We start from the raw sequence: 14,985 nt of genomic DNA, 5'->3' as shown, positions 1-14,985 counted from the left end.
GGAAAATCCCTTCCTTCAGCATCCTGCCATGGGTACCAGCATCCATCCTCCAGAGAGCAGCCTGCACTGGGCACCTTCACCCATCTCCATTAGCTCCCCTTGCAGATTCCCAGTGCAAGCTGATGGAGCTGGGCTGGCTGCCCAGTGCTGGCAAGGGTTGACTTGCCCTTACCCCACACACCGGCCATCTCCAGGCAGAAATACTTCGCCATGAAGCACCTCAGGAGATAGGGAGAGGTCATGGATCCTCCTTCGTGCTGGGAGGGGTGTCCTGCTCTCGCAGGGGAAGGCACACGGCAGGAGAAGGGTGGAAGCTGGGTAGTGCCGCCCTCTCCTCCCGGCGGGGCCGGTGGGCCGTGGGCACCGTCGATTTCATTTCGCTTCTCCAGCTCAGGCGGTAAATCTCGCCTGACGGGGCAGGAAGAGGCACCGGGAGGGGGAGGAGGCACCGAGGCGGCGGCGCTGCCGGTCGGTAACCTCAGCGCTTCCTCCCGGCAGGGCGCCTTTCCCGCGGGCCCGAGGATGCTGCCCTGACACCGCATCCCGGGCAGGTGACCGCAGGTGCCAGGCATGGCTGTGTCCCCCGGAGGGATCCCCGCCGAGCTGCAAGGTAAGCGTCGCCCGCCGCCGCTACTGCCGGGCACCGCTGCCACATGGGGCTGCCCGTGCCGGGCCTGCTTGGCCCCCGTTTGCCTCGCTGGGGTTGGCAGAGTCACTTTTGGGTCCCTCAGCGGCAATAGATGAGGTTGAGGGGGGCCCATGCAGTGTCTGGGGGTTCCTCTTGTCTGCAAAAGTCATTTGCCTGAGGATGGACCCTGGACCAAGAGCATCCCTGGATAACCTGGCTGCTCAAGGATGGGATTCTGCACAGCTCAAGCTGCCGGGTTTGTGGGTGCAGCTTGGTGCTGCTCAGTCCCATGGGCTTGGGCTCCTCTGGCCAGCTGGGGGTCCCCAGAAGCTCCCCAGGAAGGCACAGCCTGCAGCTCAGCATGGGGGATGTGAATACCACTGCTCACAGCCTTCTCTTGGCTGATTGGAACAGCAAAAGGCCACAGAGGTCTCGGGCTCCTTCAGCCTCATCAGCCCCACCAGGGCTGGCACTGAGGTGGGGAGGAGCTGGGTCACTGTGTCCCCACAGCCTCAGGCCCCAGCTCTACCAGGGTGGGTCCCTGGGGAGGTGAGGCTCAAACCAGGGACCCATGGGGATTGGTGTCGTTGTGACAGCCTGGTGTGCTCTGCACAGTGAAGGACAGCTGTGCCTTTGGTCCTGTGTCTCCCATGAGAGGCAGGAATCAGGAGGTGCTCAGGGCAGGAGCCATGCTCACAATGGCCCACTGATGGTGGGAGTGACCAGTCTGTGACCTTGGGGGGGATGGCACATGTGACCACCCTGGCTGCCCTGTGGAGAGAAGGACTTGGGTGACCAAGTGGTGGTAAATTTGGAAAGGAAGGAAGAGAAATCAGAGCCCTCTTATCACTCAGTGCCAGCTCCCAGTGGGTGAGGCAGCACAGGCAGTGTGAACCAGCAGCCCCAAACCCTGTGCTTGGTTGAGGCTGAGGCAGAAGATGGGGAGGTGGGTGCATCACCTGAGCAGCAGAGGAGACCCACAGGTGGTGTGTGAGGCTTGTCTGAGAGCAACCAGGGTGTGACTGTCAGGTGTGGAGGGAGAGGAGACGATTCAGGTGGGGACAGTGTCCTCAAGAGCAACAGGGCACATGGGAGAGGACCAAGGTGACATGAACCTAATTTCATGTGGACATTGGTCTTTTCAGAGGGCATCACCGCCTTCCTGGGGACAAAGAAGGTGCTCCTGGTGCTGAGCATCCAGCTGCAGGTGAAATTCAAGTATGACGACTTTATCTTGGTATGTGCAGAGTCTGGCCTGGTTCCTGCTTTCCTGGTTTCCCCAGGAAGGTGTTTTATGGTCGCATTGAGGGACAGAGGTGGCTTCCATGTCACTGTGGTCCCTTGTCACACCTTGCCTAGGTCCTGACACCCTGGCGAGCCTATGTGCTGCCTGTGATGCTGCCAGTGAGGGTAAGTGTGGGGAGCCTGGTACAGCCCTGGGGTTCTGGGGGGGCCTGGGGCACTGGAGGGAGTGACCCCTGAATCACCTGGGCCACTGGGTCTGGGAATCCCTCAAGAGCAGGAGGAGGAGAGAGATGGGGGAAGGGGAGGGGTCTTGTTTGGGGGCTGGTGAAGGGTGGGGCCAAGGCCAAGCACTACTTGAGGCATGGGAAGTGTGGGAGTTGGGGGGAACCCTTGGGTTTCCTTTCTCCATCACCGCTGGGGTTGATCCTGCTTCTCTCACCTACAGGTTCACAGCAGCTTCAGCTTCCTGGAGGTGAGGGAGATGACAGTCCAAGAGCCCAGTGTGGTGAGTGGGGCAAACTGGGACAAACCCAACCTGGGCATTACCCCCCTCTCTGCCCACTCCTTCATGGCAAACCCTGGTCCAGAGTCCCCCACGGGATCTGGGGGGTGTTCTGGTCCCCCATTGAGGGTCACCAGTGTTGATCTCATCAGGGTGTTGCCCTGGAGCTGGAGGTGCAGGGGGGCACCCAGGGGTGCTGGGGGGGTGCCTGCACTCCTTCCCCTCTGACATCCACGGCCAGTGCCTGGCCATGGCACCTCCTGCTCAGCAGGGACAAGGTGACAAATGGCTGCAGGCTTACCAAGGTGAGGACAAATTTAGCAGGAGGGCGTTTTAAACCCTGTTAATCCTCTTAGAGAGGGGCGGGCACATAGGGCAGATGTGGCAGTAGAAACCACGGAAGAGAGGACTTGGATATCAAGGCTTGGATGTATTGGCCAAAATAGGGCTGTGGTCCTGGTTAACCTCCTGTCTGCTCCTTTCTAACATCCTGTCTGGCTTTTCCTTGGTGAAGCATCAGCAGCAGCCATGGCCTCAGCCTCCACACGGGGTTTCTGCTGCTCAGCAGGCTGAGCTCCAGGAGAGAGCTGCAGGAGCTGGGCACAGACAGGGGGGTGCAGGGAGTTGATTCCTCAGGGTGGAGGGGGCTGAGATGTCTGACTGGGACACGGAAAGGCCAGGGATTGTTAAAGTGCCGGCGGTGCCACGCTCTGCTGCCTCCACAGCCCCGGGCACTGGCGGAAGCTCTGTCCTGCACGATGCCAGCAGATAATTGTCATCCTGCTCCCACGCCTCAATCAGTGTGTAATTAAATCAGGGAGCATGTTGCCATGGGATTTTTTTTTTCTGGTAGGAACCATAAGCTGAAAAAGCCCTAAAGCTCGATTAAATAAATTCAGGGAGGAAACCTCCATGCTCCAGCTGCGGCTGCTGCAGGCAGAGACAAGGCTGTTCTCACCTCACTGCATCGGGCTGCCTCTGCATCAGCTTAAGCTGAATTTTCAGGAGGTTTGTGCCTTATTCTGGCACACCAGTGTATTTTATCCTAAATTCCTGGTGCTCACAGCATTCTCTGTGCTGGTGGCTGGGTTGGCAGGGAGGAGCTGATGGCTGTCACCGTTGTGTCTGGGGGCTTGGGGACGCTGTGTGCTGCCAGCTCGCTCAGGAATCTCTCATCCTTTGGACCCTGCAGGTTGTCATAGAAACAGATGCAGCGTCCTATGCCTTCCGGTTCATGTCCTTGGATGATTTGGAGCAAGTTGTTATCCATGTCACCGTGTCACTTAAGAAGGTCTTTCCAGACTCATCCCTTGGGTAAGGGTCTTCTGCTCCTGAGGGGTGCTTGGGTAGGAACCAGAGCAACCCCTTTGCCCAGAAAAGCTCCAGATTGTAGAATCCTGGAATGGTTTAGGTTGGAAGGAATCTTAAAGATCATCTAGTTCCAACCCACCTGCCATGAACCGGGACACCTGCAGCTAGAAAATCCCAAATATAGGATGGGTCTACAGCAGTGCTTTTAGCAGGAGAAAATACATGGATGGAGATGAGACCCTGTTCCCTGACTGAGTATTTCTGGCCACCCTACACACAGGGTTGTGCTAAGCATAGAATGGTGGGGATGCTCTTCTCCTGGCTCACCCTGACACCCCTCTGCTCCCTCCCCAGGACACTGCTCAAGAACTCCCCCCCCAGCCTGTATGAGAGGATCCAGCAGACCACAGACTCACTGGAGGAAGTGCTGCAGAGCAACCCTGGGCCATGTGGTAAGTCCTGCCATAACCTCCCTCAGGCAGGACCAGGAGGGTTGGAGCACTCTGAGGACCATTCCAGCCCTGCATCCACCAACAGCAGCTCTGCTGACAGCCCTCACCTCTGCTGGCAGGGCACCTCTGATGGCTTTGGTCAGATGGAGCCCCGCTACTGGGGTCTGCTGCCCACCAGCCCACCCCATCCCATGGGGCAGGAGCAGGTTTGAAGGGATGTAGCTCCCCAGGAAGAAACAGGATGGCAGGCAATGTTGCTCAGAATCTACCTGCAAGGACCTGTAGCTGTGCATGCTTCTACCCACCTCACATGGCACCACTGCAGAGCCAGGAGCTTTTCCTGTAGCCTGGTCTGGAGCAGGATCCCTGCATTATCCCCGTGGCAATGTGCCTTGCCTGGCATCCACATGGAGCAAGCAAAGCAAGCCACAGCCCCCTTTGGGGCTGACAGTAGATCCCTCTCCCCTTTGGGCAGGGAAGGGGGAGCCCTCAGCATCACTTCTGAGTCCCTGTCATCCCTCTCCTGTTTCCCACTCCCCACAAAGTTCTCCTCCATGTTCCCCTGGGAAGCTCTGCCCCCAAACTGCCTTCTCCTTGCAGGGGGGTTTTCAGAGACCTACGCTGCTCTGTGTGACTACAACGGCTTTGCCTTCCGTGAGGAGATCCAGTGGGTAAGCTGGTCCCTCCCGTGGATGCAGCAGGGGCAGCAGGGTGTCCCTTGGTGACAGGATGCTTGTGGCTGCCTCATGGAGCTGCTGGGGCTGGGAGCTGCAGCTCTGAGTGCCCCCTGCTCCTGAGTGGGCTGCAATCAAAGTGCAGGTGGGAGCGGCGTGCCTTGGACCAGGTTCTTTCCCAAACTGTGACCTAAGGGGAGGCCCTGGAAATCTGGGACCTTGCTGGGTGTCCCAGGAGAGGAGAATCCTGCTGGCACCCAGCCACAGCAGGACTCACTATCCCCCTTTCCCCTGGACACTGATCCCAGCTCACCTCTCCCCACACCGTCACTCCCACCAGCCTGGGCTGTGTTGCCTTCAGACCATTCCCTGCGGAAGTTGTCCAATCTGTCCCACCAAGCTGGGACATGTCCCCTGCCAGCCATCAGGGAAGGTTTTAGGCTTTGGGGTTAGGCAAGGGGCTCCCCAAGGGCTCAGCTCCCTCCAGCAGCACCAGGGACCTGAGCCCTCCCCAGGACCCAGTGCTGAGCCTGATCCATGTGTGCATCCTTCTGGGAAGGACGTGGACAACATTTACCACAGCCAGGACTGCCGGGAGTTCAACCTGCTGGACTTCAGCCACCTGGAGAGCCGGTGAGCCCCCAGCCCTGCTGCCTGCAGTGTCCCAGCACCCATCCTCGTTCTCCCTGTCCCTGTTGGGGGGCCCAGCATGCTCTCCTGCCCATGTTAGAGGCTTTTACAGGTTACACGCTCCAGGGGTGCCACATCTGACACTCCCCCCCACCAAACACCCTGAGCCCCGTCCCATGGGGCAGCAGCTGAGGGTCCAGGCAGCCTTTCTGCTCATTTTTAACTCTTAGATCAGCCTGGGAGCTGTTTATAGGGCTGAAAACTCAATGTCACAGTGGCCTCTTGCAGCTCGTGGCTGTCAGGTGTTTCCCTATGCAAAGCAGCTGGCGCAGCTTGCCACCCTGAAACTTGCACTGCTCCCCACCAGCCCCCCCAGATATCTGTTATAACCCTGTTATCACCTGATTATAACCTGAGAGTGGGGCTGTGAGCTCCAGCCGTGCCTGGAGTTCTCCCTGTGGGGCTCAGCCACGTCTCCATGCCAAGAAAGGCAGAGCAAGGGCTCAGCTCTCAGGGGAGGCAGCTGCCAGGCTGGGCCACAGCAAGTCAAGGTTCTGGGCTGATGTTTTGGGGAACAGAGGATCTGTGTTCAGCTGGTGAAAAAGGAGACCGTTATAGAGATTTCTTTGGATGAGGAAGTAAAAAAGAAACTTGTTTCCACTCAACCAAAACCTGTGGTGTTGCTCACATGAGAGCTCAGAGTTAAAAAGAATTTAAAACCCCGAGGTTTAGATAGAAGCATGCAAATATTTAGTTTAATTTGATTTTCCCCAAGGGAATAATCTGGGGAAGATGATCTGTACCTGTGAGTTGCTTTAAACCCACGATCCCCAGTCCTGTTCTGTTGAATGTGGTGTTGGAGCACACTGAGGTTGGGTCAGTTGGAGCATCCCAGGGCTGGGTCAGTTGGAGCACCTTGGTTTTGGATGGGATGGGTGTGTTCTGGCATCCTGGGTGTCTTGGGGCACTCCAGCTCTCTTGGGGCACCCTGGGGCTGGATGTATTTGGACAAGCCCCAGTTGGGTGTTTTTTGTCACCCATTTGGGATTAACCTTGGCTCAGCCTGGCCCTTGACTCCCTCCTCCCTGTCACCCTGCAGGGATGTGGCACTGAGTGTTGCTGCCTTGTCCTTCAACCTGTGGTTCACCAAGCTCTCCTGCAAGGATTTCAGGCTGGTGAGTGCTGCTGCTGCGGCTCTGGGTGCACCAGAGGTGGCCAGGCTCCCAGAAAGGCTTTCTTCTTCCCTGCCAGAATCAGGAGATCTCAGAGCAGCTGCTCTACATGCTCAGCAAGTCAGTGACACTGGAGGAGCTGGTGCTGGAGAACAGTGGCTTGAAAGGGTAGGTGAAGGTGCTGCAAGGCAATGATGAGCAGGATCTTGGCAGCCTGGTGCTTCTTCCCTCAGTACATGGAGCAGGGAGGTCCATGCATGGACCCTTGTGCCAGGGGCTGGTGGCTCCATCCCCTCCACACTGGGAAGCTCACTGGGAGCAGAGACTCCCATAGCCTGGGAGTGAATACCACCCATCCCTGGAGATGCTCTGCTTCCTTCTGGCTGCTCAGATGAGCCAGGTCTGCCACACAGGCAGGAGCTGCTGGCATGTCCCTGTAAGACTACAGAGCTGGTGGCTGTCCTTCCTGGGGGTGTCCAAGCATTGCTCAGATGGGTGACCCTTCTCCCCACAGTGACTTTGTGCAGAGGATGGCCCAGGCACTCAGCAGCCATCCCAACTCTGTCCTGCACACCATCAACCTCTCTGGCAACCAGCTGGAAGATAGAGGTACTCAAATTCTGGGCTGGGATGAGTTTACATCCACAAAAACTGATGTTCAACTCCAGATCCCGCCAGCAGCTGCCTCCTGTCCCGGAGGCTGCAGCTCAGGGTGGGATGGACACCCAGCTGTGCTGGCACAGCCGTTCAGAGCTCCCTGCTCTCATCAGGGGTCTCTGCCTTCAGCCGGCACGTGGAGAGGAGTCCCAAGGGTCTGCAGAGCCTCAGCTTGGCCAGGACAATGCTCACAGCCAAAGGTAGAGCCCAGGTGCCCTTGCCCCACTCCACAACAGGAGTGATGCAGGGACACCCTGGAAAGGGCACCTTCATGGATGCGATGTCCTGCTGCCCCAGCTGGAGGGAAGCTCCCTTGTTCTGCTCCCTGGCTCTCCCCAGTGCAGGGAGCCTGTAGCCATGCCTCTCTCACTCTCTCTGAGCAGGGATGAGCACGTTGTGCAAGGCCCTCACAGATAACAAAGCCACTGGGTTCTCCCTCCGGCACCTGGACCTCTCTGGAAACCCCGGCACGCTGGCTGGGGACGACATCAGTGTGAGTGTCTGTGCTGTGGTGGGTGGGGTGGCACACTCAGGCTCTGTCCCCAGTCTGGTTTGGGATGGGGAGGTCATGGCTGCAGCACCCCGTGCCTGCCTGGGAGCAGCTGGGGACACCCTGGGGACATCCCCCTGCATCTCCTTGTGGCAGTGTGGCAGATGCCGTCTGCAGCAGGGGGCTGTGTGATACATGGCAGTATCCCATGAGAGAGTGGGTTCCTGTGTGCAGGATTCACCCCTGTGCTCAGCAGGATGGGGGAGTCAGGCTGGAACTGGGATTCCAGGGCTGCAGGGTGAGGGTGGGACCCAGGGGCAAAGCTGCTGAGCCCCCTGTGCTCACAGAACCTGCAGAGCCTCCTCCAGCATTGCCACTCGCTCTCCCACCTCAGCCTGGCTGGCACAGACTGTCCTTTGGATGCTGTGAGTATCACGCAGGGGCTCCTGGCAGTGAGCCCTGCCCTCAGCCCCCTCCATCCCTGGGCTGTGTGAGGGGCTGCAGTGCCCCTGGCTCCTCCTCCACACGGCTCACATCCCACCCTGGCAGCTCTTTGGAGCCCTGGTCCTCGGATCCCACACCAGCCTCATCCACCTGGATCTCTCAAAAAATGTGTACTCCCACAAGTAAGCTGGGGATGGCATCAGGGGGGTGGGGTACCCAGGGATGGGGTACCCACGGGTGTGGTACCCAGGGGTGTGTGGTACCCAGGGATGTGTGGTACCCAGGGGGGTGTGGTACTCAGGGGTGTGTGGTACCTAGGGGGGTGTGGTACTCAGGGGGGTGGCTGGTGCTGGGTTGCTGTTGTTGCCATGTTGTGCCCATCCTTTCCAGGAGGGTGAAAACCATCTCCCCTGACATGAAGGAGTTTTTCAGCCAGGCCTGCTCCCTCAGACATGTCTCCCTGGCAGGTACCAAGCTGCCAGCTGATGCTGTAAGGTGCGATGGGGCTGCGGGAATGGATTTGGGGTGAGCACAGCCTGGGGTCAGGGCTGGTGGGGAGGACGGAGGGAAGGGGCTGTGAGAGGCAGAGCTCTGGGAAGGATGCCTTCTCCAGCATCCCACTCCCACTGCCTGCACTGCTGGGGGTGCCCCATGGCAGGGGCTGGTGCCCCCATTTCTTGCACTGATGGGGCTTTGGTGACTTTTCCAGGGCATTGCTGCAAGGGCTGGCAGACAGCAGCAGCATCAGTGACCTGCACCTGGATCTCAGCAGCTGTGAGGTGAGGGCCCAGCAGCCATGGGCAGCGCCCCTCTGGCCAGGGGGTGCCCTGTGGCAGTGTGGGAGGGTCTGTGCCCTGTCTGAGCTCCCCGGCAGGAGGGTCTGGTTTGCAGGGCTCGCTGCCTTCCCTGTGCTGATGTCTTGCTGTTTCTTCCAAGCTGAGATCAGCGGGGGCCCAAGTCATCCAGGACCTCATCCCTGATGCCAGCTCCATCAGTCACCTGGACCTGTCTGACAATGGTAGGTTGCCTTTTCCCATCTGTGAAAAGATCTCCTACATCTCCTGGACTGTCATGTCCAGTCACCCAGCACAGCAAGTGAGGATTTCTTTATGCCCTCCTACCTCAAGACTTGCCAAAATTTCTCATTTTGCACCTTTCTTGATACTGTCCTCTTCAGTTCACTGAATCTGAGGTGGTCTCCTGTGGCTGGTTCAGGGTTTGAAGCACTGAAAGGGTTTCCCTGGGCAGGAACTGGTGCACCCAGGAGGATGGGAGTGCAGGCAGCTGCCTGAAAGCTGAACTCCCCCCATGGTGTCCAGGGTGCTGGGTGGGTGATGGGGGGCACACCCTGAGGGATGGCAGAGAGCAAGTGCCATCTCCAGCTCCCTCAGTGCCCCCGTGGCCCAGCACAGACTTGGCACCCCCATATCAGGAGTGCCCACACTGGCTGCTCCTTCTGGAGGTCATTTCTCAGGGACCCCAGCTCTGCACAGGTCTCCAGGCTCCTTGGGGAAGCCAGGGAAGGAGGAGGATGCTCAGGAGCCTCCCTGGGCATCTCCAGCATCCCACTGTGGCAGCTCGGTGGCTCTGCAGGTCTCCTGTGAGGAACCACCTTGGTGCCGCCTCCATGGGTTGGTTGGATCATCCTGGGGTGTCTCCCTCTCCTGCAGGCTTTGACCCCGACATGGTGACCCTGGTGCTCTCCATTGGCAGGAGCAAATCCATCAGGCACGTCTCCCTGGGGAAAAACTTCAACATCAAATCCAAGTGAGTGCCAAGCAGCAGCACCCAGGCTTGGAGCCATCCTGGAATGGTGCACGCACCTGGACTCTCCCTCCCCATCAAAAGCCCAGGGGCTGGCAGGAGTTGCCTGCCCATGCAGGGAGGGTCACCACTGCCAGCAGCTGGGGCAGTGTCAGAGACGGGTCACAGCCCAGGCAAGAGTGGGAGGGAGGACAGAGCTCTGCCTCTGTGAGCCCCAGGGCATGCACAACCCCTCACACACCTCTCCTGCAGGGAAGGTCTGTTGGATGTCCTGCACCGCATTGTCCAGCTCACCCAGGAGGAGGATTGTGTAAGTCCAGCTTGCCCTCAGCCACCAGAACCATCCCATTTGTGCTCCTGGTGTCACCCTCAGCCACCAGAACCATCCCATCCGTGCTCCTGGTGTCACCCTCAGCCAGCACTGTGCAGTGTCCATGCAGGGGTGCCATCCAGATCCCTCCTGCACAGGCTGGAGCAGTCCTCCCTCTCTCACTGCCATTCAAGTCCTTCTGCTTTTATTTTTCCTCAGTCTGAAGCAGAAGCTCAGACAGAGAAGTGAGAAATCTGGGAAAATGGAAGCCTGTATCTGGCTAAAATCATGGAGGACACTTACTGTAACCTGCATTCAGCACAGCTTTCCCAAAAATCCTCTCTTTTCTCCTGACTGCCTGCTGGGCATCTGAGCTAAATCCAGCCTGTCTAAGCAGTCACTGCCCCTCTGTTTCTCAGGATTCAGTATCCCTTGTTCTCTCCAAAACCAGCACCAGCCCAGAGGCTGCTGCACAGGGGTGGAGCTGTGTCTGAAGGGTGACATGCACCTTGACATGTCCTGATCCCCCTCCTTGTCCCTTTTCCAGCCTCTGCAGTCGCTGTCTGTGGCTGAATCACGCCTCAAGCTGGGAACCAACGTGCTGCTGAGTGCCCTGGGCAGCAACACCAGCCTCGTGTCCCTGGACATCAGTGGCAATGCCATGGGGGACACGGGGGCCAAGATGCTCGCCAAGGCCCTGCAGATCAACACCAAGCTCAGGTAGCAGCAGCTCTGTGACACGCTGTGGGTGACCCTGTGTGGGTGGCCCTGATGTGATGGTTGTGATGCTGATGCCATCAGAGGAGTTTTGTCACAGCTCCTGGTGGCCATGGATGTGGTCCTGGACCACTCCTGGTCCAGGGTTGGGTGCTATGACTGCATTTTGCACCCATGGCAGTCATCTGGTAGTGCTGGTAGGGGACATGTGAAGGGCAAGAGAGCATCTCCATCCCTGCCCTGGTACTTGCCACCTCTTTTCCAGGCTCCTGCCCAGCCCAGCATGCTGCAGACAAACCTTTGTGCTCACTGCCCTCACCTCATGCTCTGCCATCACTTCCTAAAACACCGTTTTGGACCACATTTTGTATACAAAGCCAAAGCAGAGGTGTCTGCAGAGGACAGGGAATGGTGTTCCTCTAGACACATGATGGTGTTCCCCTGCCCACAGGATGGTGCCTGAATGTGTCCTTCCAGCCCTTCCCTCCCTCCAGGCACCCACCTAATTTATAGCTCCTTACGAAGTCCAAGTTTATGTTTTGGATACTCAAATTGTAATTTTTAACCCCACTTTTAGGCTCTCTGATGCCTGGGGTCAGCCTTGGGCTGACTCTTGCTAGCACCCACCTCAGGGCAGTGTGGGTGTGGGCAGGGCTCACCCAGGTCCTTGTTTTTGCAGGACTGTGGTTTGGGACAGGAACAACACAACTGCCCATGGGCTCCTAGAGGTGGCTCAAGCTTTGGAGAGGTAAGGAAGGAGCCTCTTGGTCCTCCTGGCTTGTTACTGCCATGCAAAAGAGCCTTTGTCACCAGCATGTCCCTGTCCCCAGGACCTTTTTTCCCCTGGCCCTCACACAGTTTCACGCATATCCCAAAGGAGCTGGCCCACAGCTCTGGTCTTGCAGCCAGAAAAGCAACCTGACACCCATTTGGTGATGACACCCCCATTACCAACCTCAGGGCTCCCCTGGGCTCTGCATCCCAACCAGCACAGCCTCATGTCACCCCAGGAGCCCCACTGAGCACAGGGTGATCTGCTGCTGGTGGTGCTGTGATGCTCCTCTCCTCCCTGCCCATGACAGATGGGTAGAGTTTGTTCCCCTGCTGAGCACACCCACCACCCTGTCTGGTGTTTGTGCAGAGGTCTGAAGAAAGAGGGGTGCATGGAGAGCCTGGGCACGTGCTCACTGCCACCCCATCAGGGTCTGCTGAGGGCCAGAGTTTGGCCATCTTATCTCCAGAGCTGCTGCTGGGTGGGCTGCGAGCCCGTGTCACGTCCATGGGGACACGAGCAGGGGGTGAGCCCTGGGTGCAGCAGCACAGCTGACCCCCCCTGCCCCGCAGGAATTTCACGCTCAAGTCGATGCCGCTGCCCATGAGCGACGTGGCGCAGGCCTACCGCAGCCACCCCGAGAGGACGGAGGAGGCCGTGCACAAGGTGGGGAAAACGGGCTGTGGAACCCAGGGCCAGGTGCCACCATCGCTGCTCATGGCCTCTGCCTTTGCAGCTCCAGTCCTGCCTGACGAGAAACCAGCTGCGGCAAACGCTGCCAGCTCAGACCCTCCGGCTGCAGCAGGGCATCCTCACCACCTCTTCTGAACAGGTCTGAGGGACAAACTACTGCGTGGGGCTGCTCCTCCCCTGCCCCAAACCACCCTGGCTTGCTCATGTGAGCTCTTGCAAGCAGCAAAACCCTCTTAACCTTTCCTGGAAGTGGAAGGCAGATCAGATTCAGGGATGGAGCAGGTTGCTCAGAGAAATTGTGGATGCCAAATCTCTGGAAGCATTCAAGCGCTGGGCTTGGAGCAACCTGGTCTAGTGGAAGGTGTCCCTGACCATGGCAGAGGGGCTGGAATAGGAGGACCTTTAAGATCCCTTCCAACCCAAACCATGCCATGGTTCTGTGGTGAGGGTGGGGGCAGATGGAAAGCAGATCTCCTAGAATCCTGCTGGTTGCATCCGAGATTTTCATGCATATGCCCTGCTGAGATAACTTGCTGCTACGCTAACCTGTACAGTGTGTTCCTGCCCCCTGGGCACTCTTGCCAGCACATCCCTGCCGTGTGCATCCCTGGTTATTAGGCAGGGGTGCTCTTGGAGGCTGTAACCTGCCTGTGCCCCCTCTGAGCACACTCTTCTCTGGGAAAGTCACAGCAAGGAGGGGAACTGGCAGTGCTGCCCCAGCGCTGGCACATGACACAGCCTCTCTGTGCTCCAGATGGTGAATGAGATCTGTCTGAGTGTGCAGAAGCACGTCGACATCCTGAGCACCTGCACGGGCAGGGAGGTGGAGACGGACATGGAGGCCATCAGGACTCCCAACCTCTCTGTCAGTGTGAGTCCACAGCGTGGGAACCCCCCACAGCTCGCCCAGCCTCCACTCGGGATCGAAGCAGGGCATTGATTAATTAATAACATCATTAACCAGCAGTCAGGGAATTCCAGAATGTCAATGCAACAGACACACACCACCGAGCACTTGCAAGCACTAAAGAACAGCTGAGAATTTCTGAATTCCCTTCTAGAACAAAGATCAAAATGTTCTTAGTCCCCTGGCCCCAGAGACACACGGCTGTGTGCACACCCCCCACAGGGTTACAACCCCTCTTCCTCTGCCATCCCATGCTCACACATCCCTCCTTGGGAGAGAGGGGTGCTCCAGCTTTGAGAACACCCTGCAACCCACAGATGCCCACACTGCTGAGAAACCTCCCTGAATCCCTGAGGGGTCCCTCCCTGGGGCACCTTCATCCCACCCCAGCAAGAGAATGCTCCATCAGGCCATGACAAAATCCATCATGTTGGTTTGGCAGCTCCTGGCTCTGTCAGACCTGGTTTGATCCTCCTGGTCTTGGTTCTCTCTCCCCACTGCAACTTTTCCTCCTTCTCTTCTGCTTCTCTTCAAACCACCTCCTTTCCCCTTTTCCCCACCTCTCTGGCACCCCCCTGGTTACTTAATGTGGCAGAGACAGGATTTAAGAAGACAGTACTGATGTTGGGAAGGTGTGAAAGGGTTGGATAAGAGTCTCCCTGCTCCAGGAAGCAGTGTAGTGGGGTGCAAGAGGGGAAGGAGAGTCAGTGGGTGGCGGGGAGAAATTGAGGAACAAGGATGCCCAAACCTGGCCCAGCAAAGCCAAAAGATCACTGGGTCTCCGCAGCTGATGTGGGTGATGCTCTTCCATGGGAGAGCCACGGGGGCAGGCTGTGCATGGAAATATAGGAAAAGAAGATGAGGTGACACAGGATAATCCACACCATCTCTCTTTCCATGTCAGATCCTGCCCCTCTTGTATGAGGCTGGAAACAGCCCCTACCAGAATGGCAAGCTGCAGCACAAGCTGGAGTGTCTCACGGAGGAGGCATCACAGACCTGCAGCCGGGAAATCCAGGTGGGCACCATGGGCAGCACGGGATGTCCATCAGCCTTGGCCCGAGGATAAGGGGGATGGTGTCTACTGAAAGCCATGTGAATCCTGATAGAAAAGAAACTGAATCCTTCCTTTCCTGCCCAAACTTCAGGCAATCATGCAGGCGGTGCTGGACACGGCCCACGGCCTGTGCCCAGCTGTGGTGCAGAAGAGCGGGGTCAGGGACCAGCTGGTCACTGCCATGTCAGAGAGGATCTGCCTCCAGGACCAGCTCAGCCTCAGCGCTGTCCTGGACCAGATGGTCACCGATGTCTTCAGCAAGCTGAAGTGGGTGATGTGCTGTTCTTCTTCTTGCTCAGTCACTGGCACTGACCCCCGGGGCCAGAGGAGCATTCTGGGGGCTCTCTAGCAACTTCTCCTCTCCCCACATTGTGGTAGAAGTGTGCTGGGGTCCTGCTGCTGTGTTTTTCCAGCTGTAGCTTTGCTTCCTGCTTGGATCCACTTCAGGCAAGTCCCTGGGGTGCTGGGGAAACCCATGGGGTGATGTTCTTGCAGGCACATCCCCTTGGCTGGCCCTGGCCATCAACAATGGGATGCATTTGGTATTCTCCATCCCAGCC

At 57.9% G+C, this 14,985-nt stretch overlaps 1 protein-coding gene across 1 annotated transcript in view; it reads left to right on the top strand.

Moving 5' to 3' along the window:
• Positions 1-515: 515 nt before the first annotated feature.
• The window catches only part of LOC102044903 (capping protein, Arp2/3 and myosin-I linker protein 2), a 22,932-nt gene continuing 8,462 nt past the window's right edge, over positions 516-14,985 (top strand). Inside the window, 27 exon segments of the mRNA XM_031058398.1 lie at positions 516-610; positions 1,774-1,865; positions 1,988-2,038; positions 2,319-2,378; positions 3,541-3,689; positions 4,041-4,138; positions 4,739-4,809; positions 5,372-5,445; positions 6,542-6,617; positions 6,694-6,782; positions 7,129-7,223; positions 7,385-7,471; positions 7,655-7,764; positions 8,109-8,186; positions 8,311-8,387; positions 8,596-8,700; positions 8,915-8,984; positions 9,142-9,223; positions 9,876-9,972; positions 10,222-10,279; positions 10,827-10,999; positions 11,676-11,744; positions 12,341-12,434; positions 12,505-12,600; positions 13,216-13,332; positions 14,273-14,386; positions 14,517-14,692. Coding sequence (XP_030914258.1) covers positions 571-610; positions 1,774-1,865; positions 1,988-2,038; positions 2,319-2,378; positions 3,541-3,689; positions 4,041-4,138; positions 4,739-4,809; positions 5,372-5,445; positions 6,542-6,617; positions 6,694-6,782; positions 7,129-7,223; positions 7,385-7,471; positions 7,655-7,764; positions 8,109-8,186; positions 8,311-8,387; positions 8,596-8,700; positions 8,915-8,984; positions 9,142-9,223; positions 9,876-9,972; positions 10,222-10,279; positions 10,827-10,999; positions 11,676-11,744; positions 12,341-12,434; positions 12,505-12,600; positions 13,216-13,332; positions 14,273-14,386; positions 14,517-14,692 — 2,498 coding nt within the window. The 5' untranslated portion in view covers positions 516-570.

This window comes from Geospiza fortis, unplaced genomic scaffold, assembly GCF_000277835.1.
Source record: "Geospiza fortis unplaced genomic scaffold, GeoFor_1.0 scaffold97, whole genome shotgun sequence".
Lineage (NCBI taxonomy): Eukaryota > Metazoa > Chordata > Aves > Passeriformes > Thraupidae > Geospiza > Geospiza fortis.
The sequence above is the reverse complement of the archived record's forward strand: the minus strand, read 5'-3'. Positions and strand labels throughout refer to the sequence as shown.